The sequence below is a fragment of the Rhinolophus hipposideros genome, assembly GCF_964194185.1.
Source record: "Rhinolophus hipposideros genome assembly, contig: HAP1_SCAFFOLD_313, whole genome shotgun sequence".
In the NCBI taxonomy this organism is placed as follows: domain Eukaryota; kingdom Metazoa; phylum Chordata; class Mammalia; order Chiroptera; family Rhinolophidae; genus Rhinolophus; species Rhinolophus hipposideros.
Window position 1 is genome coordinate 1 of NW_027669103.1, and position 23,289 is coordinate 23,289.

The 23,289-nt window shown below is 39.7% G+C and overlaps 1 protein-coding gene across 1 annotated transcript in view; it reads right to left on the reverse strand.

Moving 5' to 3' along the window:
- Positions 1–678: 678 nt before the first annotated feature.
- LOC308495691 (uncharacterized protein) overlaps positions 679–23,289 on the reverse strand; it is a gene marked incomplete at its 5' end in the record, with an annotated part of 59,859 nt that continues 37,248 nt past the window's right edge. Inside the window, 8 exons of the mRNA XM_081080671.1 lie at positions 679–2,092; positions 4,721–5,596; positions 7,451–7,651; positions 10,801–11,676; positions 13,531–13,731; positions 16,881–17,756; positions 19,610–19,810; positions 22,972–23,205. Of these exons, the coding sequence (XP_080936797.1) occupies positions 1,821–2,092; positions 4,721–5,596; positions 7,451–7,651; positions 10,801–11,676; positions 13,531–13,731; positions 16,881–17,756; positions 19,610–19,810; positions 22,972–23,205 (3,737 nt within the window). The remainder of the gene's footprint in view (positions 2,093–4,720; positions 5,597–7,450; positions 7,652–10,800; positions 11,677–13,530; positions 13,732–16,880; positions 17,757–19,609; positions 19,811–22,971; positions 23,206–23,289) is intronic.

Genomic DNA, 23,289 nt, shown 5'->3' on the forward strand with positions numbered 1-23,289 from the left:
ACAATACCAAAGTATGATTTTAAAAAAACCCACGGTGAATGTTTAAATTTTTAAAAATTTGTCACAATAAGAGACACATTGCCATTAATTCCCCTAAAAACATTCCCCTTCACTTCACTCACACTTATCCCATCATTCTTGCCACTTACTGAAGCAGTTCTGAAAGTTCTCTTTCGTGAGTTGCACTGTCATGGCTGCCTCGATGTCCTAAATCATTTTGACTTTGGGAAGAGCCAGAAGTCACATCATTCCAGACCTGGTAAATAAGGTGGATGAGGACAAACCATAATGTTTTGACAAAAATTGCCATATACCAGAAGCAATGTGTGACACAGAGCATTGTCATGATGGAGGTGATTTACAGCACACTTTAAAACACACCTTCTCTCAACCGTAGCTCACACCTGACTGACAGCACTGAACAAGTTGAAACTTGTCACACACTGTTACCAAGGTCTGACATGCTGCTTTCCGTATTAAAGACCCTGCCTTTCTGTTGGATGGCACTCGGCAACAGCATTCATTGTATTTGTTGATCACAATAGAAAGGCTCCGTGTCACACATCACTTCTGGTACGGCAATTTCTGTCCAATGAAAACATTATGGTGTGTCCTCATCCACCTTATTAAGGGGATGTGGCACGGTGAGACTCCTGGCTCTTCCCCAAATTCAAAATGAACATGAAAAGTAAATGTTTTGAATTGATTCAGCACATCTAGGAAGCCATGACAGAGCAACTAAAGACACTCACGAAAGGCGACTTCCAGAACTTCCACAACAACAATGGGATAAGTGTGTTCAAAGTGAGGGGGAGGACTTTGAGGGGGATTAATGGCAATGTGTGTTTTACTGTAATAATTTTTGTTAATGTCAAAATTCACCATACTTTTTGATCATACCTCATACTCAAATAACAAGACCAAAATCTTGATTTCAAATGCTTTTCTGTAGCTGACTGAATAGAAATGAAGCACTTGACTGAGTGCCTCAAAACAGGAATTACTAAAGCGCCCACGATATTTATCCTTAGCTCTGTTAACCTGTGTATAAATAAAGACAAGTAACAGCCAAGCTTTCCAAACCTTCATCTTCAGAAATCCCTCTTTAATGATTACACACCCTATTTTCTTACCCTAAGAAACTTAATTGAAAGATGGCATCAGATTCTCAGGAGCTAATGACTATCCACCTGGTCTCTAAAATACTTTAGGTGATATTACACAGAAAGCTAAGAGCACAAGTGCCAAAGACAATAATTAGTTATCACCTCTGCCTCAACGGGACATGTTTAAATGCATGGCAATTACTGTGCTACAGGTAGAGAATATGGGAACGGGACCATGATGTAACCACTACAGAAGGAACTAAAGGAGACTGGAAAGAGTGATCTTCCAAAAGTCTTTCTCAAAAATTTTCACTGCAATGTGTCTCATATGAAATATGGAATAATTCATACACAAATAAGAAGACTCGAAAATTCTGGCTCCACGTACATTAGCATAAATATCTTTCAGAGCTTCTTCCTATATGTTTATATAACAAAATAGTAAGAAAAATATTATTCTGGGACATAATCTGGGGAGTTAAAGCCCAAGTCCAGATTACTTATAATAAGGTTCTAGGGGTATAAATTTCAGTCCCATAAAAGAGAGGAAATCCATCTAGATGCCAAAGGGCCTCTAAAATTTAAAAGCTAAAACTATCTGAAACTCGGTAACACGAGACACAATAGTTCTTTATCTAGCTGCAGAAAAGATACATCACTGCTGACAACCAAATAAATAATCCAATTTCACAGTAACTCAGAGGTAAGTATGAACTAAATGACGAGGACAATGCCCCATTTTACATAACATTTCAATAGAGAATGAATAATTTTAAAACTGAAGCTTTTTGCAAACATGTCAGCTTGAAATGGCAATACAAGGAGGCTTTTTATGAACTCCTCACCTTTAAACTCAGAATTTGTGCCTGGCTTTGCACTTTTACAGGTTACACATTGGATGTTATCTGCTTTATTCTGTACTAGGCAAATTTCACAGTCCCAGCTTCCCTCCGGTTTCTTGAACTTATCCAATCCTAGGCAGCCTCCTGAGGAGAGAGACACAGGGACAGGGCTGTTATTTGAAGAACGTACTGAATGGCCTAAAAAACAGTGGGGAAACTCAGGAAAATTCTAATTTACATTATGTCAATATCTTACTGACACCACTGAGTCTAAATGTTCAATTTTTATTAGTCTTTCTGATTAGGATAGAGAGATTGCCAGAATATAAGCATTACATGGTGAAAAACAGCACAGCCATCTTAGAGTTCTATGAATCTTATAAAGGAGCAGCGCCCACTCACCTCGCTCGGTGATAAACACCCACTGAGCCCTAAGTGGAAATAATAGCCACGGACTATCAGAAAATCGTACACACAAATCAGAGCTGAAGAGACTAAATTTTCCTTTAAAATCATTATCAAATTTCTTTAAACAGTACAGAATTGCAAAATATAAGCTATAAATAGTAGGTAATATCCTAACACAGATAATACACGGCCACAGACCACATTAAATCCAAGATTTCAAAGCACAGGTCACAGCCTTTAAAATTATCATTTTTACATTAAAGTGTTCTACTGTCCACTATTGAACACCTACTGTGTTCAAAATACGTTAACATAAGCTAGCCTTTTACCAGACATTTATTAAGCATCATAATGTACTTGGGATCTGGGGACATAAAGATGAATAAAATGTTGCTTAACTTCTAAAGTAAAACAAATGCACAGTAGCACCTCACCCTCATGGAAAGTGGTAAATGATCTAATATAAGAGGACAAAGAAGAAAGAAATGACTAAGGGGCATGAGGAGGATCCACACAGGTGAGATTTAAATTGTTAAGCAGACCTAGCAAGTATGTGTGCAGAGGAGGTGGCATAGGAAACATGGCTCAGCAAAGCACATGTATGCAGAAATAAAGTGCTAAGAGTGGAGCCTTTCATTCTGGAACTCCCAGTTCTCTAAATGGTGTCCAGTTGATGTCGCTTCTCCCAGTGACCTCAGCTCGCCATTTTGCTGCCAATAAAACTGCTGCTGAGTTAACATCTTTGGTGCACTACCCATCTCACAAGCTCTCATCCTCTCGGATGGTTTGAATCACCAAAAAAACATGTTCCTGACTTGTACCTGTAATCCACACTTCTGAGCTTCATCCCCATGGTCTCTCCACCATCCACCTGATTACCTTGGCTGGATGGCTCCTCTTCCCTGACATATTTCTCAAGCCGTCTCCATTCTCTTTTCCTGACTGGCCATCTGCTGCTATTCTAGTTCGAGCTCCCTTTATTTCTTGATTAAGAGCCTTCTTATTGAGACCTCTGGTTTTGGTCCCTTAAATCCATCCTCCCAAGAAGCAACATGATTTTCCTGTGTGGTTAGTCCTTTAAAAAAAAAAACTGCTGCAAAGTTTTATTGCTGCCACTCCCTTAATGTAACAGACCTCAGTGTTAAGAGGTCTTTTCTATTCACTCTGCTCACTCATTTTCCGTCATTTTTATTGCCATGACGTATTAGAAAACTGCTGGATAATGACTCAGAAATCTGTACCTCTAGCCCAGAAAGTTCATTATCACTATATCCAAAGGCTTCACATAAATCCAAAAGTCAATTTCACAGCTTGAAATCAACATGTCTTCCACAATAACTTATTCTAAGTCCTCACCCTGATGTGATTTCCTTAGTACACATCACCATCATCTTTGCCTGTATTATCCACACAACTTCCTAAACTGTCCCCTGGTCTCCAAATTTCGTCACCTCCAAATGTATCCTTCATAAAGCTACCAAGTGATGTATCAAATTACAATTTTTTTTTTAATTACAATTTGATCGTATCACTTCTCTACTTAAAACGATGGCTCATCTTTCACAGGATGAATTCAAGCTTCATTAATACATCTATGAGCTTTCCTTCCTTGTGTCTCACAATTTATTGCTTGACGCAAAGTGTTTTTCTCCCTTCAGCTGAGAATCAATTTCACTTTCGTGCATCCATCAGAGCTTCTTCTTTATTATTGTTATTATTATTATTATTTCAGGGGAGGAGAGTTTTCAGGTGGGAAGAGACAGATAAATCAGAATGAAGATTCTGAGATCTCATTCCCATGGAGATGTCCAAGTTAATACAAACAGGGCTCAGACCTGGTGATCTGACATGGGTCTAGGCTAAAAACTCAAGAGCTTGTCAATGTAAACATAAAACTATACATATGAGTCCCAGGATGCTCATATCATGTTTGATTAGCATCCATGTTACCATATGTCTGAATAATTATAACCAAATACATATATAACCATATTATAAAGACATAGCAGAAACATTTACAGATGTAAATCGTTAGTAAGTCTAATTTTTGACAGAGAAACAGGAGAAACTCAAACCTAACTATTTTCTCGTTGCCTAAGTCACCCTTTATCGTTGATATTTCAGTAACTGACTGTCAAGGCAGTCTCTCTGGCACATAGGACACAGGTACAGGTATCTCCATTAATATGCAGCCACAAACTTTGCATAAGGCAATCTGACTACCTCTTCATGAGACATTCTCTGGACATACCATACATGTGCTGGGTATACGAGACACACCTCAGATTGACAGACAAAAGTAAAAGCGAGTACATCACATAAAAACTGTCATGGGACACCACGGCTGGACTTTTTAATACTTACCAGCTGCGGCAGTGGTTTGAGATCCAAGAGCACAAATGGCCTTTGATGGTTGTTCAGATTTCTTTTCTGATGGATTTTCCACATTGGAACTCACGGTCGAATTTGAAGAAGTCCCACGTTTCCTTTGCTTGGAATTCTCAAAGGAAGTCACTGGTTGACTCTTTGGTTCTTCTTTGTCAGTCTTCTTTCGAAACATTCGAGAAGTAGGAGTGACAGGGTCTTGCTCTTTTTCTTCTGTCCTTCCACAAACAAACAATGAGGTCGATGGTACAGCAGCAGGGTCCACATTGCCTAAAGTGACCCCTCTTTTGGTAACAAGTCTTTCTTCGTTTTTTGCTTCTGACGTCTTACATGTGAAACGAGACACTGAGGCACCCTTTGATTCTGTGCTTCCAATGCTGAATGTGTCCTTGTACTCAGAGGGCACCTCAGAGCAGGTAGCAGCAGGGGTGGGGTTAATATCTCCCGTACCAAAGCTAAAGCCTACAGATGAAGTTTTGGGCCCTTCCTCCTTCTTTTCTTGCTGCCCAAAATGACACACCGAAGACTGAGGTGGGTCTAAAGGAGCTGGGTGGCTTAAAGCAGAAGAAAGTCCAAACTGAAAATTATCATTCTTACTGTCCTTACTGTCTTTACGTTTAGAATCAGATGAAACTCTACATTGAACATCTCCTGTTGCTTTAGAAGAATCAAAGCCTTCACTCGTAAGGTTCAAACACGCAAAATATGATGACAAATCTACTTCCAAGCCTCCCTGGCCTTCGAATTGAACATCTCCAACACTTGTTAAAGTCTGCGAAGGCGCAGATGAGGACGACGAGATACCAAATTTGAATGATGGGGCTGCTGGGTTCAAGGTTGAGGGTGTGCCAAAACCTTCAAAAATACGAAAGACATTGAATTAATGTTATCCTCTCAAAGAAAACGTTAAACCTTACAAACCAAAGGGTCAGAGGAGTAACTTTAATAGGCCTACTTTCAGGAATATTAGCAATGGCAGGAAACATAAACTAAATTGCCCAATGCTCTACATGAGAACTATATCCCAATCCTCACAATTATTCAAACACTACTATTCATCTGTAAAGACTGGCAGAGGTCACACAAGTTTGATAAACTTTGTTGACGAAGAGACTAGGCAACACAGACACTTTCTATGTAACAGGTGGGTGTGTAAAATTAGCACAAAATGAGAGAAGGCTTTTTCTCAATATGTTTAAACAATTACAAACATGTATATTGTTTGATCCAGCAATTCTACCAAGGAGTCTCTTTGTCAAGATAAACTCAGAGACATGGAAAATGCCATACGCAGCCAGGCAGCCATAAGGGAACATTGAAGACTATGTGTCCAACTTAATCCATTGTAAAATCAAGCGGCAGAAAGGCAATAAGATACACAACCTTCACAAACAAGGTAGGGGGGAATAACAATACACAGAGTAAGAGTATATTTGCTCATGTTGTCCACAGAGAAAATTTGAAAGAGTATACGAAACTCACCATAGCTATCACCATGTCTGATAGGGGAGTAAGGAGACACAATGTGCCAAAGAGATAGTGTGTTCACTGTGATTCCTGTCATAAATTGATTTTTAAGTCTTGTGAATGAGTATTTACCAAAGCATTTAACAAACTGAAACCCGTTTTTAGTCAAAGAACCAAAACATTACAGGAGTGGAAGCCATAGTAAAAACATAAAGAATCCTCTACTGACAAGTCCAAAGTCATGGTTTGTTAACGCTTTTCTGTAGGGGGCTGAACTAGAAATGAAGTACTTGACTGAGTGCCTCAAAACAGGAAAAATTAAAGGGTCCACAATATTCATCCTTAGCTCTGCTAACCTGTGTATAAATAAACAAACGACAGACAAGCTTTGCAAGGCCTCATCTTCAGAATTCCCCCTTTAATGATTCCACACTCTATTTCCCTACCCTAAGAAAATTAAGTGAAAAATGGCATCGGATTCTCAGGAGCTAATGACTGTCCACCAGGCTTCTAAAATACCTTAGGTGATATAACACACAGAGCTGAAAAAACGGGTGCCAAAAACAATAATTAGTTATCACCTCTGCCTCAAACACACACATTAAAAGGTATGGCAATTACTGCACTACAGGTACAGAATATGGGGACAGGTCAGGAGTTAACAGCTCCAGAAGGAACTGCAGTGGGCCAAGAAGCAGTGCTCTTCTGAAAGCCTGTGTCAAAATTGGGACTGGGGTGTGTCTCATATGAAATATGAAATAATTCATACAGGAATATAAAGACTTGAATTTTCTAACCTCCAGATAGTACAGCACAACAAAATAGTAAGAGGATTACTAGTCGGGGACGTACTCTGGGAAATTAAAGCCCAAGACTAGATTACTACAATAAGGTTCTAGGGGTTTAAATTCCAGTCCCATAAGAGCCAGAAAACTCATCTAGATGAAAAAGGATGGTTAACAGTTAAAATCAAAACCTCAGACTCCCTCAGACTCAGTAACACAAAACACAACAGTTGTCTACCATGCTACAGAAAAGATACCTCACTGCTGAAACCCAAACAATGCAATTTCACACCATTTCACAGGTAAATGTGAACTAAAAGTCCAAGACACTACCTCATTTTACATGAATTATCAATAGAGAATTTTCAATTTACATGAATTTCCAATTTTAAATCTAAAGCTTTTTGCAAACATCACTTTAAAATGGCAAACAAAGAGGCTGTTTACCAATTCCTACCTTTAAGCGCAGAATTGGCGCCGGCCTTTGAACTATCACAGACTGCACATCGGGTGGCATCTGCTTTATTGTGCACTAAGCACACGCAACAGTCCCAGCTTTTCTCCGGTGTCTTGAAGTTGTTCACTCCTTTGGAGCTTTCACAGGTTTGAGACACAGGGACAGTGCCGCTACTTGAATTTGAGGTAGGTGTTGCATGGCCTACAAAACAGGGGGAAACACAGGACAATTCTTACTTACGTTGTGTCAATATCTTAGTCATACCACTGAGCGTAAATGATCAATTATTATTCAGGATTCTGGTTCAGATAAAGCGATTGCCAGAATATAAATATTACATTGTCAAAAACACTATAGCCATCCTAGAGTTCTTTGAATCCTATTAATGAGCAACTCACATCAACTTGCTTGATGATAGGCACCCGCTTAACCCCAAGTCAGAATAAAAACCACGGATTTGGAAAAAGAAAAATAACACAAAACCATCTTGCTCACAAATCAGAGCCAAAAAGACTAAATTTTCCTATAAAACTTTGTTAAATTTCTTCAAAAGGTACAACATTAAAAAACGCAAGATAGAAATCGTAGGCAGTATCCATACACAGAAACTACATAGCCACAGGCCATATTAAAATCAAGATTTCAAAGCACAGGTCTCTGTCTTTGAAATGATCAAAATTGCACCGAAGTGTTCTAAAGTCCACCTTGCAGCTCAACTTGAAACCACCTACAGTTTCCGTGGCATTTCTGTTGTAGGCTAGGCATTAAAAGGACATTTATTAGGCATCATAATGTAAATAGGATTTAGGGACATAAAGATGAACAAAGTGTCGCTTAACTTCTAAAGTAAAACAAATGCACAGTGGCACCATCACCTACATGGAATGTGATAAATGATGTAAAACAAGAGGACAAAGAAGAAGGAAACAACTAAGGACAGGAGGAGGATCCACAAGGGTGAGATTTAAATCTTTAGGCAGAACCAACAAGTATGTGCGGAGAGGTGGCAGTACAGGAACGATGGCTCAACAAAGCACATGTATGCAAAACTACAGCGTTAAGAGTGGACACTGCGATCCCTCTCCTGGGCATATACCAAAAAATGAATCAGAAAACATTTATCCATAAAGACATATGTGCTCCTCAGTTCATTGCCAAGATATTTTAAATCCAAATTGTCTTTGATAGATGAATGCATAAAGAAGTTGTGATGTATATACACAATGGAAATACATTCTGTCGGAAGAAACCATGCAATAGTTCCATTTGCGACAACATGGATGGATCTTGATATAATAATGCTAAGCGAAACAGGTCATCAGAAAAAGTACGCAACCGTATGATTTCACTGATATGTAGTATATACAACTGAAAACAAAAAAAGAACAAGAGAAACAAATGAAGAAACAGAAACTCAGAGTGACAGACAATAGTTTAGTGGTTACCAGAGGGCAAGGTGGGAGCAGGGTGGTAGAGGAGGGTATTGGGGACAAATATATGGTGATGGAAAGACAACTGACTCTGGGTAGTAAACACACAATGTGATATATAGATGATGTGTTACAGAATTGTACACCGAAATCTATGTGATTTTACTAACAATTGTCACCCCAATAAACTTTACTGAAAAAAAGCGAGTGGAGCCTTTCATTGTGGAACCCCCAATTCTCTAAATGGCTTCCAGTGGATGTCGCATCTCGCAGTGATCAGAGTGTGCCGTTTTGCTGCGAATAAAATTGCTCCCTGAGCTGCCATCTTTGGTTCACTACCCATCTCACAAGCTCTCATACACTCTGATGGTTTTGATACCCAAAAAACTAGTTTCCTGACTTGCACTTGCAATCCACACTTCTGAGCTTCATCCTCATGGTCTGTCCACCATCCACCTGATGAGCTCGTCTAGATGGCTCGAGTTCCCTGTCATACTTCTCGAACCTTTTCATTCTGTTTCCTGAATAACCATCAGCTGATATTCTAATTCAAAATCCCCTTATTTCTTGAATAAGAGCCTTCTCATTCAGACTTCTGGTCTTGGTCCCTTAAATACATCCTTCCCAGAGGCAACCACTGCCATGATTTTCCCAAAAGAATCATGGTTTTTCTTTTAAAAAATTAATTGCTCCCAAGTTTTATTACTGCCACTCTCTGAAATTAGCAGACCTCAGTTTTAAGCTGTCTTCTCATTTCCCTCTGTCACTCACTTTCTTTCACTTTTATTCCAGTGACATATAAGAAAACTGTTGGATAAAACTCCCAAGTTCATACATCTAGCCAAGAAAGTCCATTATCAGTATATCCAAAGGCCTCACATGTATCTGAAAGTCGATTTCACAGCTTGAAACCAACATGTCTTCCACTCTAACTTATTCTAAGTCCTCACCCTGATGTGATTTCCTTAGGACACATCACCATCATCTTTGCCTGTGTTATCCACACAACTTCCTAATCTGTCAACTGGTCTCAGAATTTTGTCACCTCAAATCTACCCTTCCTAAAGCTACCAAGTGATTTATCAAAATACAAGTATGAGCATATCAGTCCTCCACTTAAAAAGACGGCTCATCTTTCACAGGATGCATTCAAAGTTCATTAATACATGTATGAGATTCCTTTGCTTGTGTCTCACGATCCAGTGCCTGACTAAACGTTTTATTCTCCCTTCTTCTCAGAATTAATTTCACTTTCCTACATGTATGAGGACTTCCTTCTATTATTAGTTTTCTACGGGAGGAAGGGTGTCAGGTGGGCAGAGAAAGATAATTCAGAATGAAGATGCGGAAATCTCATTCTCATGGAGATGTCCGGCAGGAATTAGAAATAGTTCGGCCCTTGCGGTTAGACAGGGGTGTAGGCTAATAACTCCAGAGCTTTTCAATGTAGAGACCAAACTACACACACAAGTCCCCGGAAGATCATATCATGTTTCATTACCATCCATGTCACCATCTGTCTGTACCAAATAATTATATAACAGTGTCTCTAGAACAGCACAGAACCATTTCCAGATGTAAATCTTTAGTAAGTCTAAAATTAGAGCAGAGAAAGAGGAGAAATTCAAACCTAATTCATGTGTTCGCTGCCTATGTCAGACTTTATCACTGATGTTTCAGTAATTGACTCTCAAGGCAGTCTCTCTGGCAGATAGCACACAGGTACAGGTATCTCCATTAATATGCAGCCACAAACTTTGCATAAGGCAATCTGACTACCTCTTCATGAGACATTCTCTGGACATACCATACATGTGCTGGGTATACGAGACACACCTCAGATTGAAAGACAAAAGTAAAAGCGAGTACATCACATAAAAACTGTCATGGGACACCACGGCTGGACTTTTTAATACTTACCAGCTGCGGCAGTGGTTTGAGATCCAAGAGCACAAATGGCCTTTGATGGTTGTTCAGATTTCTTTTCTGATGGATTTTCCACATTGGAACTCACGGTCGAATTTGAAGAAGTCCCACGTTTCCTTTGCTTGGAATTCTCAAAGGAAGTCACTGGTTGACTCTTTGGTTCTTCTTTGTCAGTCTTCTTTCGAAACATTCGAGAAGTAGGAGTGACAGGGTCTCGCTCTTTCTCTTCTGTCCTTCCACAAACAAACAATGAGGTCGATGGTACAGCAGCAGGGTCCACATTGCCTAAAGTGACCCCTCTTTTGGTAACAAGTCTTTCTTCGTTTTTTGCTTCTGACGTCTTACATGTGAAACGAGACACTGAGGCACCCTTTGATTCTGTGCTTCCAATGCTGAATGTGTCCTTGTACTCTGAGGGCACCTCAGAGCAGGTAGCAGCAGGGGTGGGGTTAATATCTCCCGTACCAAAGCTAAAGCCTACAGATGAAGTTTTGGGCCCTTCCTCCTTCTTTTCTTGCTGCCCAAAATGACACACCGAAGACTGAGGTGGGTCTAAAGGAGCTGGGTGGCTTAAAGCAGAAGAAAGGCCAAACTGAAAATTATCATTCTTACTGTCCTTACTGTCTTTACGTTTAGAATCAGATGAAACTCTACATTGAACATCTCCTGTTGCTTTAGAAGAATCAAAGCCTTCACTCGTAAGGTTCAAACACGCAAAATATGATGACAAATCTACTTCCAAGCCTCCCTGGCCTTCGAATTGAACATCTCCAACACTTGTTAAAGTCTGCGAAGGCGCAGATGAGGACGACGAGATACCAAATTTGAATGATGGGGCTGCTGGGTTCAAGGTTGAGGATGTGCCAAAACCTTCAAAAATACGAAAGACATTGAATTAATGTTATCCTCTCAAAGAAAACGTTAAACCTTACAAACCAAAGGGTCAGAGGAGTAACTTTGAAAGGCCTTCTTTCAGGAATATTAGCAATGGCAGGAAACATAAACTAAATTGCCCAATGCTCTACATGAGAACTATATCCCAATCCTCACAATTATTCAAACACTACTATTCATCTGTAGAGACTGGCAGAGGTCACACAAGTTTGATAAACTTTGTTGACGAAGAGACTAGGCAACACAGACACTTTCTATGTAACAGGTGGGTGTGTAAAATTAGCACAAAATGAGAGAAGGCTTTTTCTCAATATGTTTAAACAATTACAAACATGTATATTGTTTGATCCAGCAATTCTACCAAGGAGTCTCTTTGTCAAGATAAACTCAGAGACATGGAAAATGCCATACGCAGCCAGGCAGCCATAAGGGAACATTGAAGACTATGTGTCCAACTTAATCCATTGTAAAATCAAGCGGCAGAAAAGCAATAAGATACACAACCTTCACAAACAAGGTAGGGGGGAATAACAATACACAGAGTAAGAGTATATTTGCTCATGTTGTCCACAGAGAAAATTTGAAAGAGTATACGAAACTCACCATAGCTATCACCATGTCTGATAGGGGAGTAAGGAGACACAATGTGCCAAAGAGATAGTGTGTTCACTGTGATTCCTGTCATAAATTGATTTTTAAGTCTTGTGAATGAGTATTTACCAAAGCATTTAACAAACTGAAACCCGTTTTTAGTCAAAGAACCAAAACATTACAGGAGTGGAAGCCATAGTAAAAACATAAAGAATCCTCTACTGACAAGTCCAAAGTCATGGTTTGTTAACGCTTTTCTGTAGGGGGCTGAACTAGAAATGAAGTACTTGACTGAGTGCCTCAAAACAGGAAAAATTAAAGGGTCCACAATATTCATCCTTAGCTCTGCTAACCTGTGTATAAATAAACAAACGACAGACAAGCTTTGCAAGGCCTCATCTTCAGAATTCCCCCTTTAATGATTCCACACTCTATTTCCCTACCCTAAGAAAATTAAGTGAAAAATGGCATCGGATTCTCAGGAGCTAATGACTGTCCACCAGGCTTCTAAAATACCTTAGGTGATATAACACACAGAGCTGAAAAAACGGGTGCCAAAAACAATAATTAGTTATCACCTCTGCCTCAAACACACACATTAAAAGGTATGGCAATTACTGCACTACAGGTACAGAATATGGGGACAGGTCAGGAGTTAACAGCTCCAGAAGGAACTGCAGTGGGCCAAGAAGCAGTGCTCTTCTGAAAGCCTGTGTCAAAATTGGGACTGGGGTGTGTCTCATATGAAATATGAAATAATTCATACAGGAATATAAAGACTTGAATTTTCTAACCTCCAGATAGTACAGCACAACAAAATAGTAAGAGGATTACTAGTCGGGGACGTACTCTGGGAAATTAAAGCCCAAGACTAGATTACTACAATAAGGTTCTAGGGGTTTAAATTCCAGTCCCATAAGAGCCAGAAAACTCATCTAGATGAAAAAGGATGGTTAACAGTTAAAATCAAAACCTCAGACTCCCTCAGACTCAGTAACACAAAACACAACAGTTGTCTACCATGCTACAGAAAAGATACCTCACTGCTGAAACCCAAACAATGCAATTTCACACCATTTCACAGGTAAATGTGAACTAAAAGTCCAAGACACTACCTCATTTTACATGAATTATCAATAGAGAATTTTCAATTTACATGAATTTCCAATTTTAAATCTAAAGCTTTTTGCAAACATCACTTTAAAATGGCAAACAAAGAGGCTGTTTACCAATTCCTACCTTTAAGCGCAGAATTGGCGCCGGCCTTTGAACTATCACAGACTGCACATCGGGTGGCATCTGCTTTATTGTGCACTAAGCACACGCAACAGTCCCAGCTTTTCTCCGGTGTCTTGAAGTTGTTCACTCCTTTGGAGCTTTCACAGGTTTGAGACACAGGGACAGTGCCGCTACTTGAATTTGAGGTAGGTGTTGCATGGCCTACAAAACAGGGGGAAACACAGGACAATTCTTACTTACGTTGTGTCAATATCTTAGTCATACCACTGAGCGTAAATGATCAATTATTATTCAGGATTCTGGTTCAGATAAAGCGATTGCCAGAATATAAATATTACATTGTCAAAAACACTATAGCCATCCTAGAGTTCTTTGAATCCTATTAATGAGCAACTCACATCAACTTGCTTGATGATAGGCACCCGCTTAACCCCAAGTCAGAATAAAAACCACGGATTTGGAAAAAGAAAAATAACACAAAACCATCTTGCTCACAAATCAGAGCCAAAAAGACTAAATTTTCCTATAAAACTTTGTTAAATTTCTTCAAAAGGTACAACATTAAAAAACGCAAGATAGAAATCGTAGGCAGTATCCATACACAGAAACTACATAGCCACAGGCCATATTAAAATCAAGATTTCAAAGCACAGGTCTCTGTCTTTGAAATGATCAAAATTGCACCGAAGTGTTCTAAAGTCCACCTTGCAGCTCAACTTGAAACCACCTACAGTTTCCGTGGCATTTCTGTTGTAGGCTAGGCATTAAAAGGACATTTATTAGGCATCATAATGTAAATAGGATTTAGGGACATAAAGATGAACAAAGTGTCGCTTAACTTCTAAAGTAAAACAAATGCACAGTGGCACCATCACCTACATGGAATGTGATAAATGATGTAAAACAAGAGGACAAAGAAGAAGGAAACAACTAAGGACAGGAGGAGGATCCACAAGGGTGAGATTTAAATCTTTAGGCAGAACCAACAAGTATGTGCGGAGAGGTGGCAGTACAGGAACGATGGCTCAACAAAGCACATGTATGCAAAACTACAGCGTTAAGAGTGGACACTGCGATCCCTCTCCTGGGCATATACCAAAAAATGAATCAGAAAACATTTATCCATAAAGACATATGTGCTCCTCAGTTCATTGCCAAGATATTTTAAATCCAAATTGTCTTTGATAGATGAATGCATAAAGAAGTTGTGATGTATATACACAATGGAAATACATTCTGTCGGAAGAAACCATGCAATAGTTCCATTTGCGACAACATGGATGGATCTTGATATAATAATGCTAAGCGAAACAGGTCATCAGAAAAAGTACGCAACCGTATGATTTCACTGATATGTAGTATATACAACTGAAAACAAAAAAAGAACAAGAGAAACAAATGAAGAAACAGAAACTCAGAGTGACAGACAATAGTTTAGTGGTTACCAGAGGGCAAGGTGGGAGCAGGGTGGTAGAGGAGGGTATTGGGGACAAATATATGGTGATGGAAAGACAACTGACTCTGGGTAGTAAACACACAATGTGATATATAGATGATGTGTTACAGAATTGTACACCGAAATCTATGTGATTTTACTAACAATTGTCACCCCAATAAACTTTACTGAAAAAAAGCGAGTGGAGCCTTTTATTGAGAAACCCCCAATTCTCTAAATGGCTTCCAGTGGATGTCGCATCTCGCAGTAATCAGAGTGTGCCGTTTTGCTGCGAATAAAATTGCTCCCTGAGCTGCCATCTTTGGTTCACTACCCATCTCACAAGCTCTCATACACTCTGATGGTTTTGATACCCAAAAAACTAGTTTCCTGACTTGCACTTGCAATCCACACTTCTGAGCTTCATCCTCATGGTCTGTCCACCATCCACCTGATGAGCTCGTCTAGATGGCTCGAGTTCCCTGTCATACTTCTCGAACCTTTTCATTCTGTTTCCTGAATAACCATCAGCTGATATTCTAATTCAAACTGCCCTTATTTCTTGAATAAGAGCCTTCTCATTCAGACTTCTGGTCTTGGTCCCTTAAATACATCCTTCCCAGAGGCAACCACTGCCATGATTTTCCCAAAAGAATCATGGTTTTTCTTTTAAAAAATTAATTGCTCCCAAGTTTTATTACTGCCACTCTCTGAAATTAGCAGACCTCAGTTTTAAGCTGTCTTCTCATTTCCCTCTGTCACTCACTTTCTTTCACTTTTATTCCAGTGACATATAAGAAAACTGTTGGATAAAACTCCCAAGTTCATACATCTAGCCAAGAAAGTCCATTATCAGTATATCCAAAGGCCTCACATGTATCTGAAAGTCGATTTCACAGCTTGAAACCAACATGTCTTCCACTCTAACTTATTCTAAGTCCTCACCCTGATGTGATTTCCTTAGGACACATCACCATCATCTTTGCCTGTGTTATCCACACAACTTCCTAATCTGTCAACTGGTCTCAGAATTTTGTCACCTCAAATCTACCCTTCCTAAAGCTACCAAGTGATTTATCAAAATACAAGTATGAGCATATCAGTCCTCCACTTAAAAAGACGGCTCATCTTTCACAGGATGCATTCAAAGTTCATTAATACATGTATGAGATTCCTTTGCTTGTGTCTCACGATCCAGTGCCTGACTAAACGTTTTATTCTCCCTTCTTCTCAGAATTAATTTCACTTTCCTACATGTATGAGGACTTCCTTCTATTATTAGTTTTCTACGGGAGGAAGGGTGTCAGGTGGGCAGAGAAAGATAATTCAGAATGAAGATGCGGAAATCTCATTCTCATGGAGATGTCCGGCAGGAATTAGAAATAGTTCGGCCCTTGCGGTTAGACAGGGGTGTAGGCTAATAACTCCAGAGCTTTTCAATGTAGAGACCAAACTACACACACAAGTCCCCGGAAGATCATATCATGTTTCATTACCATCCATGTCACCATCTGTCTGTACCAAATAATTATATAACAGTGTCTCTAGAACAGCACAGAACCATTTCCAGATGTAAATCTTTAGTAAGTCTAAAATTAGAGCAGAGAAAGAGGAGAAATTCAAACCTAATTCATGTGTTCGCTGCCTATGTCAGACTTTATCACTGATGTTTCAGTAATTGACTCTCAAGGCAGTCTCTCTGGCAGATAGCACACAGGTACAGGTATCTCCATTAATATGCAGCCACAAACTTTGCATAAGGCAATCTGACTACCTCTTCATGAGACATTCTCTGGACATACCATACATGTGCTGGGTATACGAGACACACCTCAGATTGAAAGACAAAAGTAAAAGCGAGTACATCACATAAAAACTGTCATGGGACACCACGGCTGGACTTTTTAATACTTACCAGCTGCGGCAGTGGTTTGAGATCCAAGAGCACAAATGGCCTTTGATGGTTGTTCAGATTTCTTTTCTGATGGATTTTCCACATTGGAACTCACGGTCGAATTTGAAGAAGTCCCACGTTTCCTTTGCTTGGAATTCTCAAAGGAAGTCACTGGTTGACTCTTTGGTTCTTCTTTGTCAGTCTTCTTTCGAAACATTCGAGAAGTAGGAGTGACAGGGTCTCGCTCTTTCTCTTCTGTCCTTCCACAAACAAACAATGAGGTCGATGGTACAGCAGCAGGGTCCACATTGCCTAAAGTGACCCCTCTTTTGGTAACAAGTCTTTCTTCGTTTTTTGCTTCTGACGTCTTACATGTGAAACGAGACACTGAGGCACCCTTTGATTCTGTGCTTCCAATGCTGAATGTGTCCTTGTACTCTGAGGGCACCTCAGAGCAGGTAGCAGCAGGGGTGGGGTTAATATCTCCCGTACCAAAGCTAAAGCCTACAGATGAAGCTTTGGGCCCTTCCTCCTTCTTTTCTTGCTGCCCAAAATGACACACCGAAGACTGAGGTGGGTCTAAAGGAGCTGGGTGGCTTAAAGCAGAAGAAAGGCCAAACTGAAAATTATCATTCTTACTGTCCTTACTGTCTTTACGTTTAGAATCAGATGAAACTCTACATTGAACATCTCCTGTTGCTTTAGAAGAATCAAAGCCTTCACTCGTAAGGTTCAAACACGCAAAATATGATGACAAATCTACTTCCAAGCCTCCCTGGCCTTCGAATTGAACATCTCCAACACTTGTTAAAGTCTGCGAAGGCGCAGATGAGGACGACGAGATACCAAATTTGAATGATGGGGCTGCTGGGTTCAAGGTTGAGGATGTGCCAAAACCTTCAAAAATACGAAAGACATTGAATTAATGTTATCCTCTCAAAGAAAACGTTAAACCTTACAAACCAAAGGGTCAGAGGAGTAACTTTGAAAGGCCTTCTTTCAGGAATATTAGCAATGGCAGGAAACATAAACTAAATTGCCCAATGCTCTACATGAGAACTATATCCCAATCCTCACAATTATTCAAACACTACTATTCATCTGTAGAGACTGGCAGAGGTCACACAAGTTTGATAAACTTTGTTGACGAAGAGACTAGGCAACACAGACACTTTCTATGTAACAGGTGGGTGTGTAAAATTAGCACAAAATGAGAGAAGGCTTTTCTCAATATGTTTAAACAATTACAAACATGTATATTGTTTGATCCAGCAATTCTACCAAGGAGTCTCTTTGTCAAGATAAACTCAGAGACATGGAAAATGCCATACGCAGCCAGGCAGCCATAAGGGAACATTGAAGACTATGTGTCCAACTTAATCCATTGTAAAATCAAGCGGCAGAAAGGCAATAAGATACACAACCTTCACAAACAAGGTAGGGGGGAATAACAATACACAGAGTAAGAGTATATTTGCTCATGTTGTCCACAGAGAAAATTTGAAAGAGTATACGAAACTCACCATAGCTATCACCATGTCTGATAGGGGAGTAAGGAGACACAATGTGCCAAAGAGATAGTGTGTTCACTGTGATTCCTGTCATAAATTGATTTTTAAGTCTTGTGAATGAGTATTTACCAAAGCATTTAACAAACTGAAACCCGTTTTTAGTCAAAGAACCAAAACATTACAGGAGTGGAAGCCATAGTAAAAACATAAAGAATCCTCTACTGACAAATCCAAAGTCATGGTTTGTTAACGCTTTTCTGTAGGGGGCTGAACTAGAAATGAAGTAATTGACTGATTGCCTCAAAACAGGAAAAATTAAAGGGTCCACAATATTCTTCCTTAGCTCTGCTAACCTGTGTATAAATAAACAAACGACAGACAAGCTTTGCAAGGCCTCATCTTCAGAATTCCCCCTTTAATGATTCCACACTCTATTTCCCTACCCTAAGAAAATTAAGTGAAAAATGGCATCGGATTCTCAGGAGCTAATGACTGTCCACCTGGCTTCTAAAATACCTTAGGTGATACAACACACAGAGCTGAAAAAACGGGTGCCAAAAACAATAATTAGTTATAACCTCTGCCTCAAACGCACACATTTAAAGGTATGGCAATTACTGCACTACAGGTACAGAATATGGGGACAGGTCAGGAGTTAACAGCTCCAGAAGGAACTGCAGTGGGCCAAGAAGCAGTGCTCTTCTGAAAGCCTGTGTCAAAATTGGGACTGGGGTGTGTCTCATATGAAATATGAAATAATTCATACAGGAATATAAAGACTTGAATTTTCTAACCTCCAGATAGTACAGCACAATAAAATAGTAAGAGAATTACTAGTCGGGGACGTACTCTGGGAAATTAAAGCCCAAGACTAGATTACTACAATAAGGTTCTAGGGGTTTAAATTCCAGTCCCATAAGAGCCAGAAAACTCATCTAGATGAAAAAGGATGGTTAACAGTTAAAATCAAAACCTCAGACTCCCTCAGACTCAGTAACACAAAACACAACAGTTGTCTACCATGCTACAGAAAAGATACCTCACTGCTGAAACCCAAACAATGCAATTTCACACCATTTCACAGGTAAATGTGAACTAAAAGTCCAAGACACTACCTCATTTTACATGAATTATCAATAGAGAATTTTCAATTTACATGAATTTCCAATTTTAAATCTAAAGCTTTTTGCAAACATCACTTTAAAATGGCAAACAAAGAGGCTGTTTACCAATTCCTACCTTTAAGCGCAGAATTGGCGCCGGCCTTTGAACTATCACAGACTGCACATCGGGTGGCATCTGCTTTATTGTGCACTAAGCACACGCAACAGTCCCAGCTTTCCTCCGGTGTCTTGAGGTTGTTTACTCCTTTGGAGCTTTCACAGGTTTGAGACACAGGGACAGTGCCGCTACTTGAATTTGAGGTAGGTGTTGCATGGCCTACAAAACAGGGGGAAACACAGGACAATTCTTACTTACGTTGTGTCAATATCTTAGTCACACCACTGAGCGTAAATGTTCAATTATTATTCAGGATTCTGGTTCGCATAGAGCGATTGCCAGAATATAAATATTACATTGTCAAAAACACTATAGCCATCCTAGAGTTCTTTGAATCTTATTAATGAGCAACTCACATCAACTTGCTTGATGATAGGCACCCGCTTAACCCCAAGTCAGAATAAAAACCACGGATTTGGATAAAGAAAAATAACACAAAACCATCACGCTCTCAAATCAGAGCCAAAAAGACTAAATTTTCCTATAAAACTTTGTTAAATTTCTTCAAAACGCACAACATTAAAAAACGCAAGATAGAAATCGTAGGCAGTATCCAAACACAGAAACTACATAGCCACAGGCCATATTAAAATCAACATTTCAAAGCACAGGTCTCTGTCTTTGAAATGATCAAAATTGCACCAAAATGTTCTAAAGTCCACCTTGCAGCTCAACTTGAAACCACCTACAGTTTCTGTGGCATTTCTGTTGTAGGCTAGCCATTAAAAGGACATTTATTAGGCATCAAAATGTAAATAGGATTTAGGGACATAAAGATGAACAAAGTGTGGCTTAACTTCTAAAGTAAAACAAATGCACAGTGGCACCATCACCTACATGGAATGTGATAAATGATGTAAAACAAGAGGACAAAGAAGAAGGAAACAACTAAGGACAGGAGGAGGATCCACAAGGGTGAGATTTAAATCTTTAGGCAGAACCAACAAGTATGTGCAGGGAGGTGGCAGGACAGGAACGATGGCTCAGCAAAGCACATGTATGCAAAACTACAGCGTTAAGAGTGGACACTGCGATCCCTCTCCTGGGCATATACCAAAAAATGAATCAGAAAACATTTCTCCATAAAGACATATGTGCTCCTCGGTACATTGGCCAAGATATTTTAAAATCCAAATTGTCTTTGATAGATGAATGCATAAAGAAGTTGTGGTGTATATAAACAATGGAATAACATTCTGTCGGAAGAAACGATGCAATAGTACCATTTGTGACAACATGGATGGATCCTGAGATAATAATGCTAAGCGAAACTAGTCAACAGAGAAAGTACGCAACCGTATGATTTCACTGATATGTGCTATACAAAACTGAAAACAACAAAAGAACAAGAGAAATAAATGAAGAAACAGAAACTCAGAGTGACAGACAATAGTTTAGTGAATACCAGAGGGTAAGCTGGGAGCAGGGTGGTAGATGAGAGTAAAGAAGACAAATATATGGTGATGGAAAGACAACTGACTCTGGGTAGTAAACACACAATGCGATATATAGATGATGTGTTACAGAACTTTACCCCTGAAATCTATGTGATTTTACTAACAACTGTCACCCCAGTAAACTTTACTGAAAAAAAGGGAGAGGAGCCTTTCATTGTGGAACCCCCAATTCTCTAAATGGTTTCCACCTGATGTCGCATCTCCCAGTGATCAGAGTGTGCCGTTTTGCTGCGAATAAAATTGCTCCCTGAGCTGCCATCTTTGGTTCACTACCCATCTCACAAGCTCTCACACACTCGGATGGTTTTAAGCACCAAGAAAAAAAAAAAAAAAATACGTTCCTGACTTCTACCTGTAATCCACTTCTGAGCTTCATCCTCATGGTCTGTCCACCATCTACCGGATGAGCTGGTCCAGATGGCTCGAATTCCCTGTCATACTTCTCGACCCTTCTTCATTCTGTTTCCTGAATAGCCATCTGCTGATATTCTAATTCAAACTGCCCTTATTTCTTGAATAAGAGCCTTCTCATTCAGACTTCTGGTCTTGGTCCCTTAAATCCTTCCTTCCCAGAGGCAACCACTGCCATGATTTTCCCAAAAGAATCATGGTTTTTCTTTTAAAAAATTAACTGCTCCCAAGTTTTATTGCTGCCACTCCCTGAAGTTAGCAGACCTCAGTTTTAAGCTGTCTTCTCATTTCACTCTGTCACTCACTTTCTTTCACTTTTATTCCAGTGACATATAAGAAAACTGTTGGATAAAACTCCCAAGTTCATACATCTAGCCAAAAAAGTCCATTATCAGTATATCCAAAGGCCTCACATGTATCTGAAAGTCGATTTCACAGCTTGAAACCAACATGTCTTCCACTCTAACTTATTCTAAGTCCTCACCCTGATGTGATTTCCTTAGGACACATCACCATCATCTTTGCCTGTGTTATCCACACAACTTCCTAAACTGTCAACTGGTCTCAGAATTTTGTCACCTCAAATCTACCCTTCCTAAAGCTACCAAGTGATTTATCAAAATACAAGTATGAGCATATCAGTCCTCCACTTAAAAAGACGGCTCATCTTTCACAGGATGAATTCAAAGTTCATTAATACATGTATGAGATTCCTTTGCTTGTGTCTCACGATCCAGTGCCTGACTAAACGTTTTATTCTCCCTTCTTCTCAGAATTAATTTCACTTTCCTACATGTATGAGGACTTCCTTCTATTATTAGTTTTCTACGGGAGGAAGGGTGTCAGGTGGGCAGAGAAAGATAATTCAGAATGAAGATGCAGAAATCTCATTCTCATGGAGATGTCCGGCAGGAATTAGAAATAGTTCGGCCCTTGCGGTTAGACAGGGGTGTAGGCTAATAACTCCAGAGCTTTTCAATGTAGAGACCAAACTACACACACAAGTCCCCGGAAGATCATGTCATGTTTCATTAGCATCCATGTCACCATCTGTCTGTACCAAATAATTATAAGACAGTATTTCTAGAACAGCACAGAACCATTTCCAGATGTAAATCGTTAGTAAGTCTAAAATTTGAACAGAGAAACAGGAGTAATTCAAACCTAACTCATTTTCTCGCGGCCTATGTCAGCCTTTATCATGATGTTTCAGTAACTGACTCTCAAGGCAGTCTCTCTGGCAGATAGCACACAGGTACAGGTATCTCCATTAATATGCAGCCACAAACTTTGTGTAAGGCAATTTGTCTACCGCTTCATGAAAACTCTCTAGAAATACCATACATGTGCTGGGTATACGAGACACACCTCAGATTGAAAGACACAAGTGAAAGCGAGTACATCGCATTGAGAGTGTCATGGGACAATGCGGCTCGACTCTTTAATACTTACAGCCTAGAGCACTGCTTTGAGATCCAAGAGCGCAACTGGCCTTTGATGGTTGTTCAGATTTGTCCTCTGTTGGGTTTTCCACATTGGAAGTCAGCGTCGAATTTGAAGAAGTCCCACGTTTCCTTTGCTTAGAATTCCCAAGGGAAGTCACTGGTTGACTCTTTGGTTCTTCTTTGTCAGTCTTGTTCCGAAACTTTCGAGAAGTAGGAGTGACAGGGTCTCGCTGTTTCTCTCCTGTCGTTCCACAAACAAACAATGAGGCCGATGGCACAGGGGCAGGGTCCACATTGCCTAAAGTGACCCGTTTTTTGGTAACAA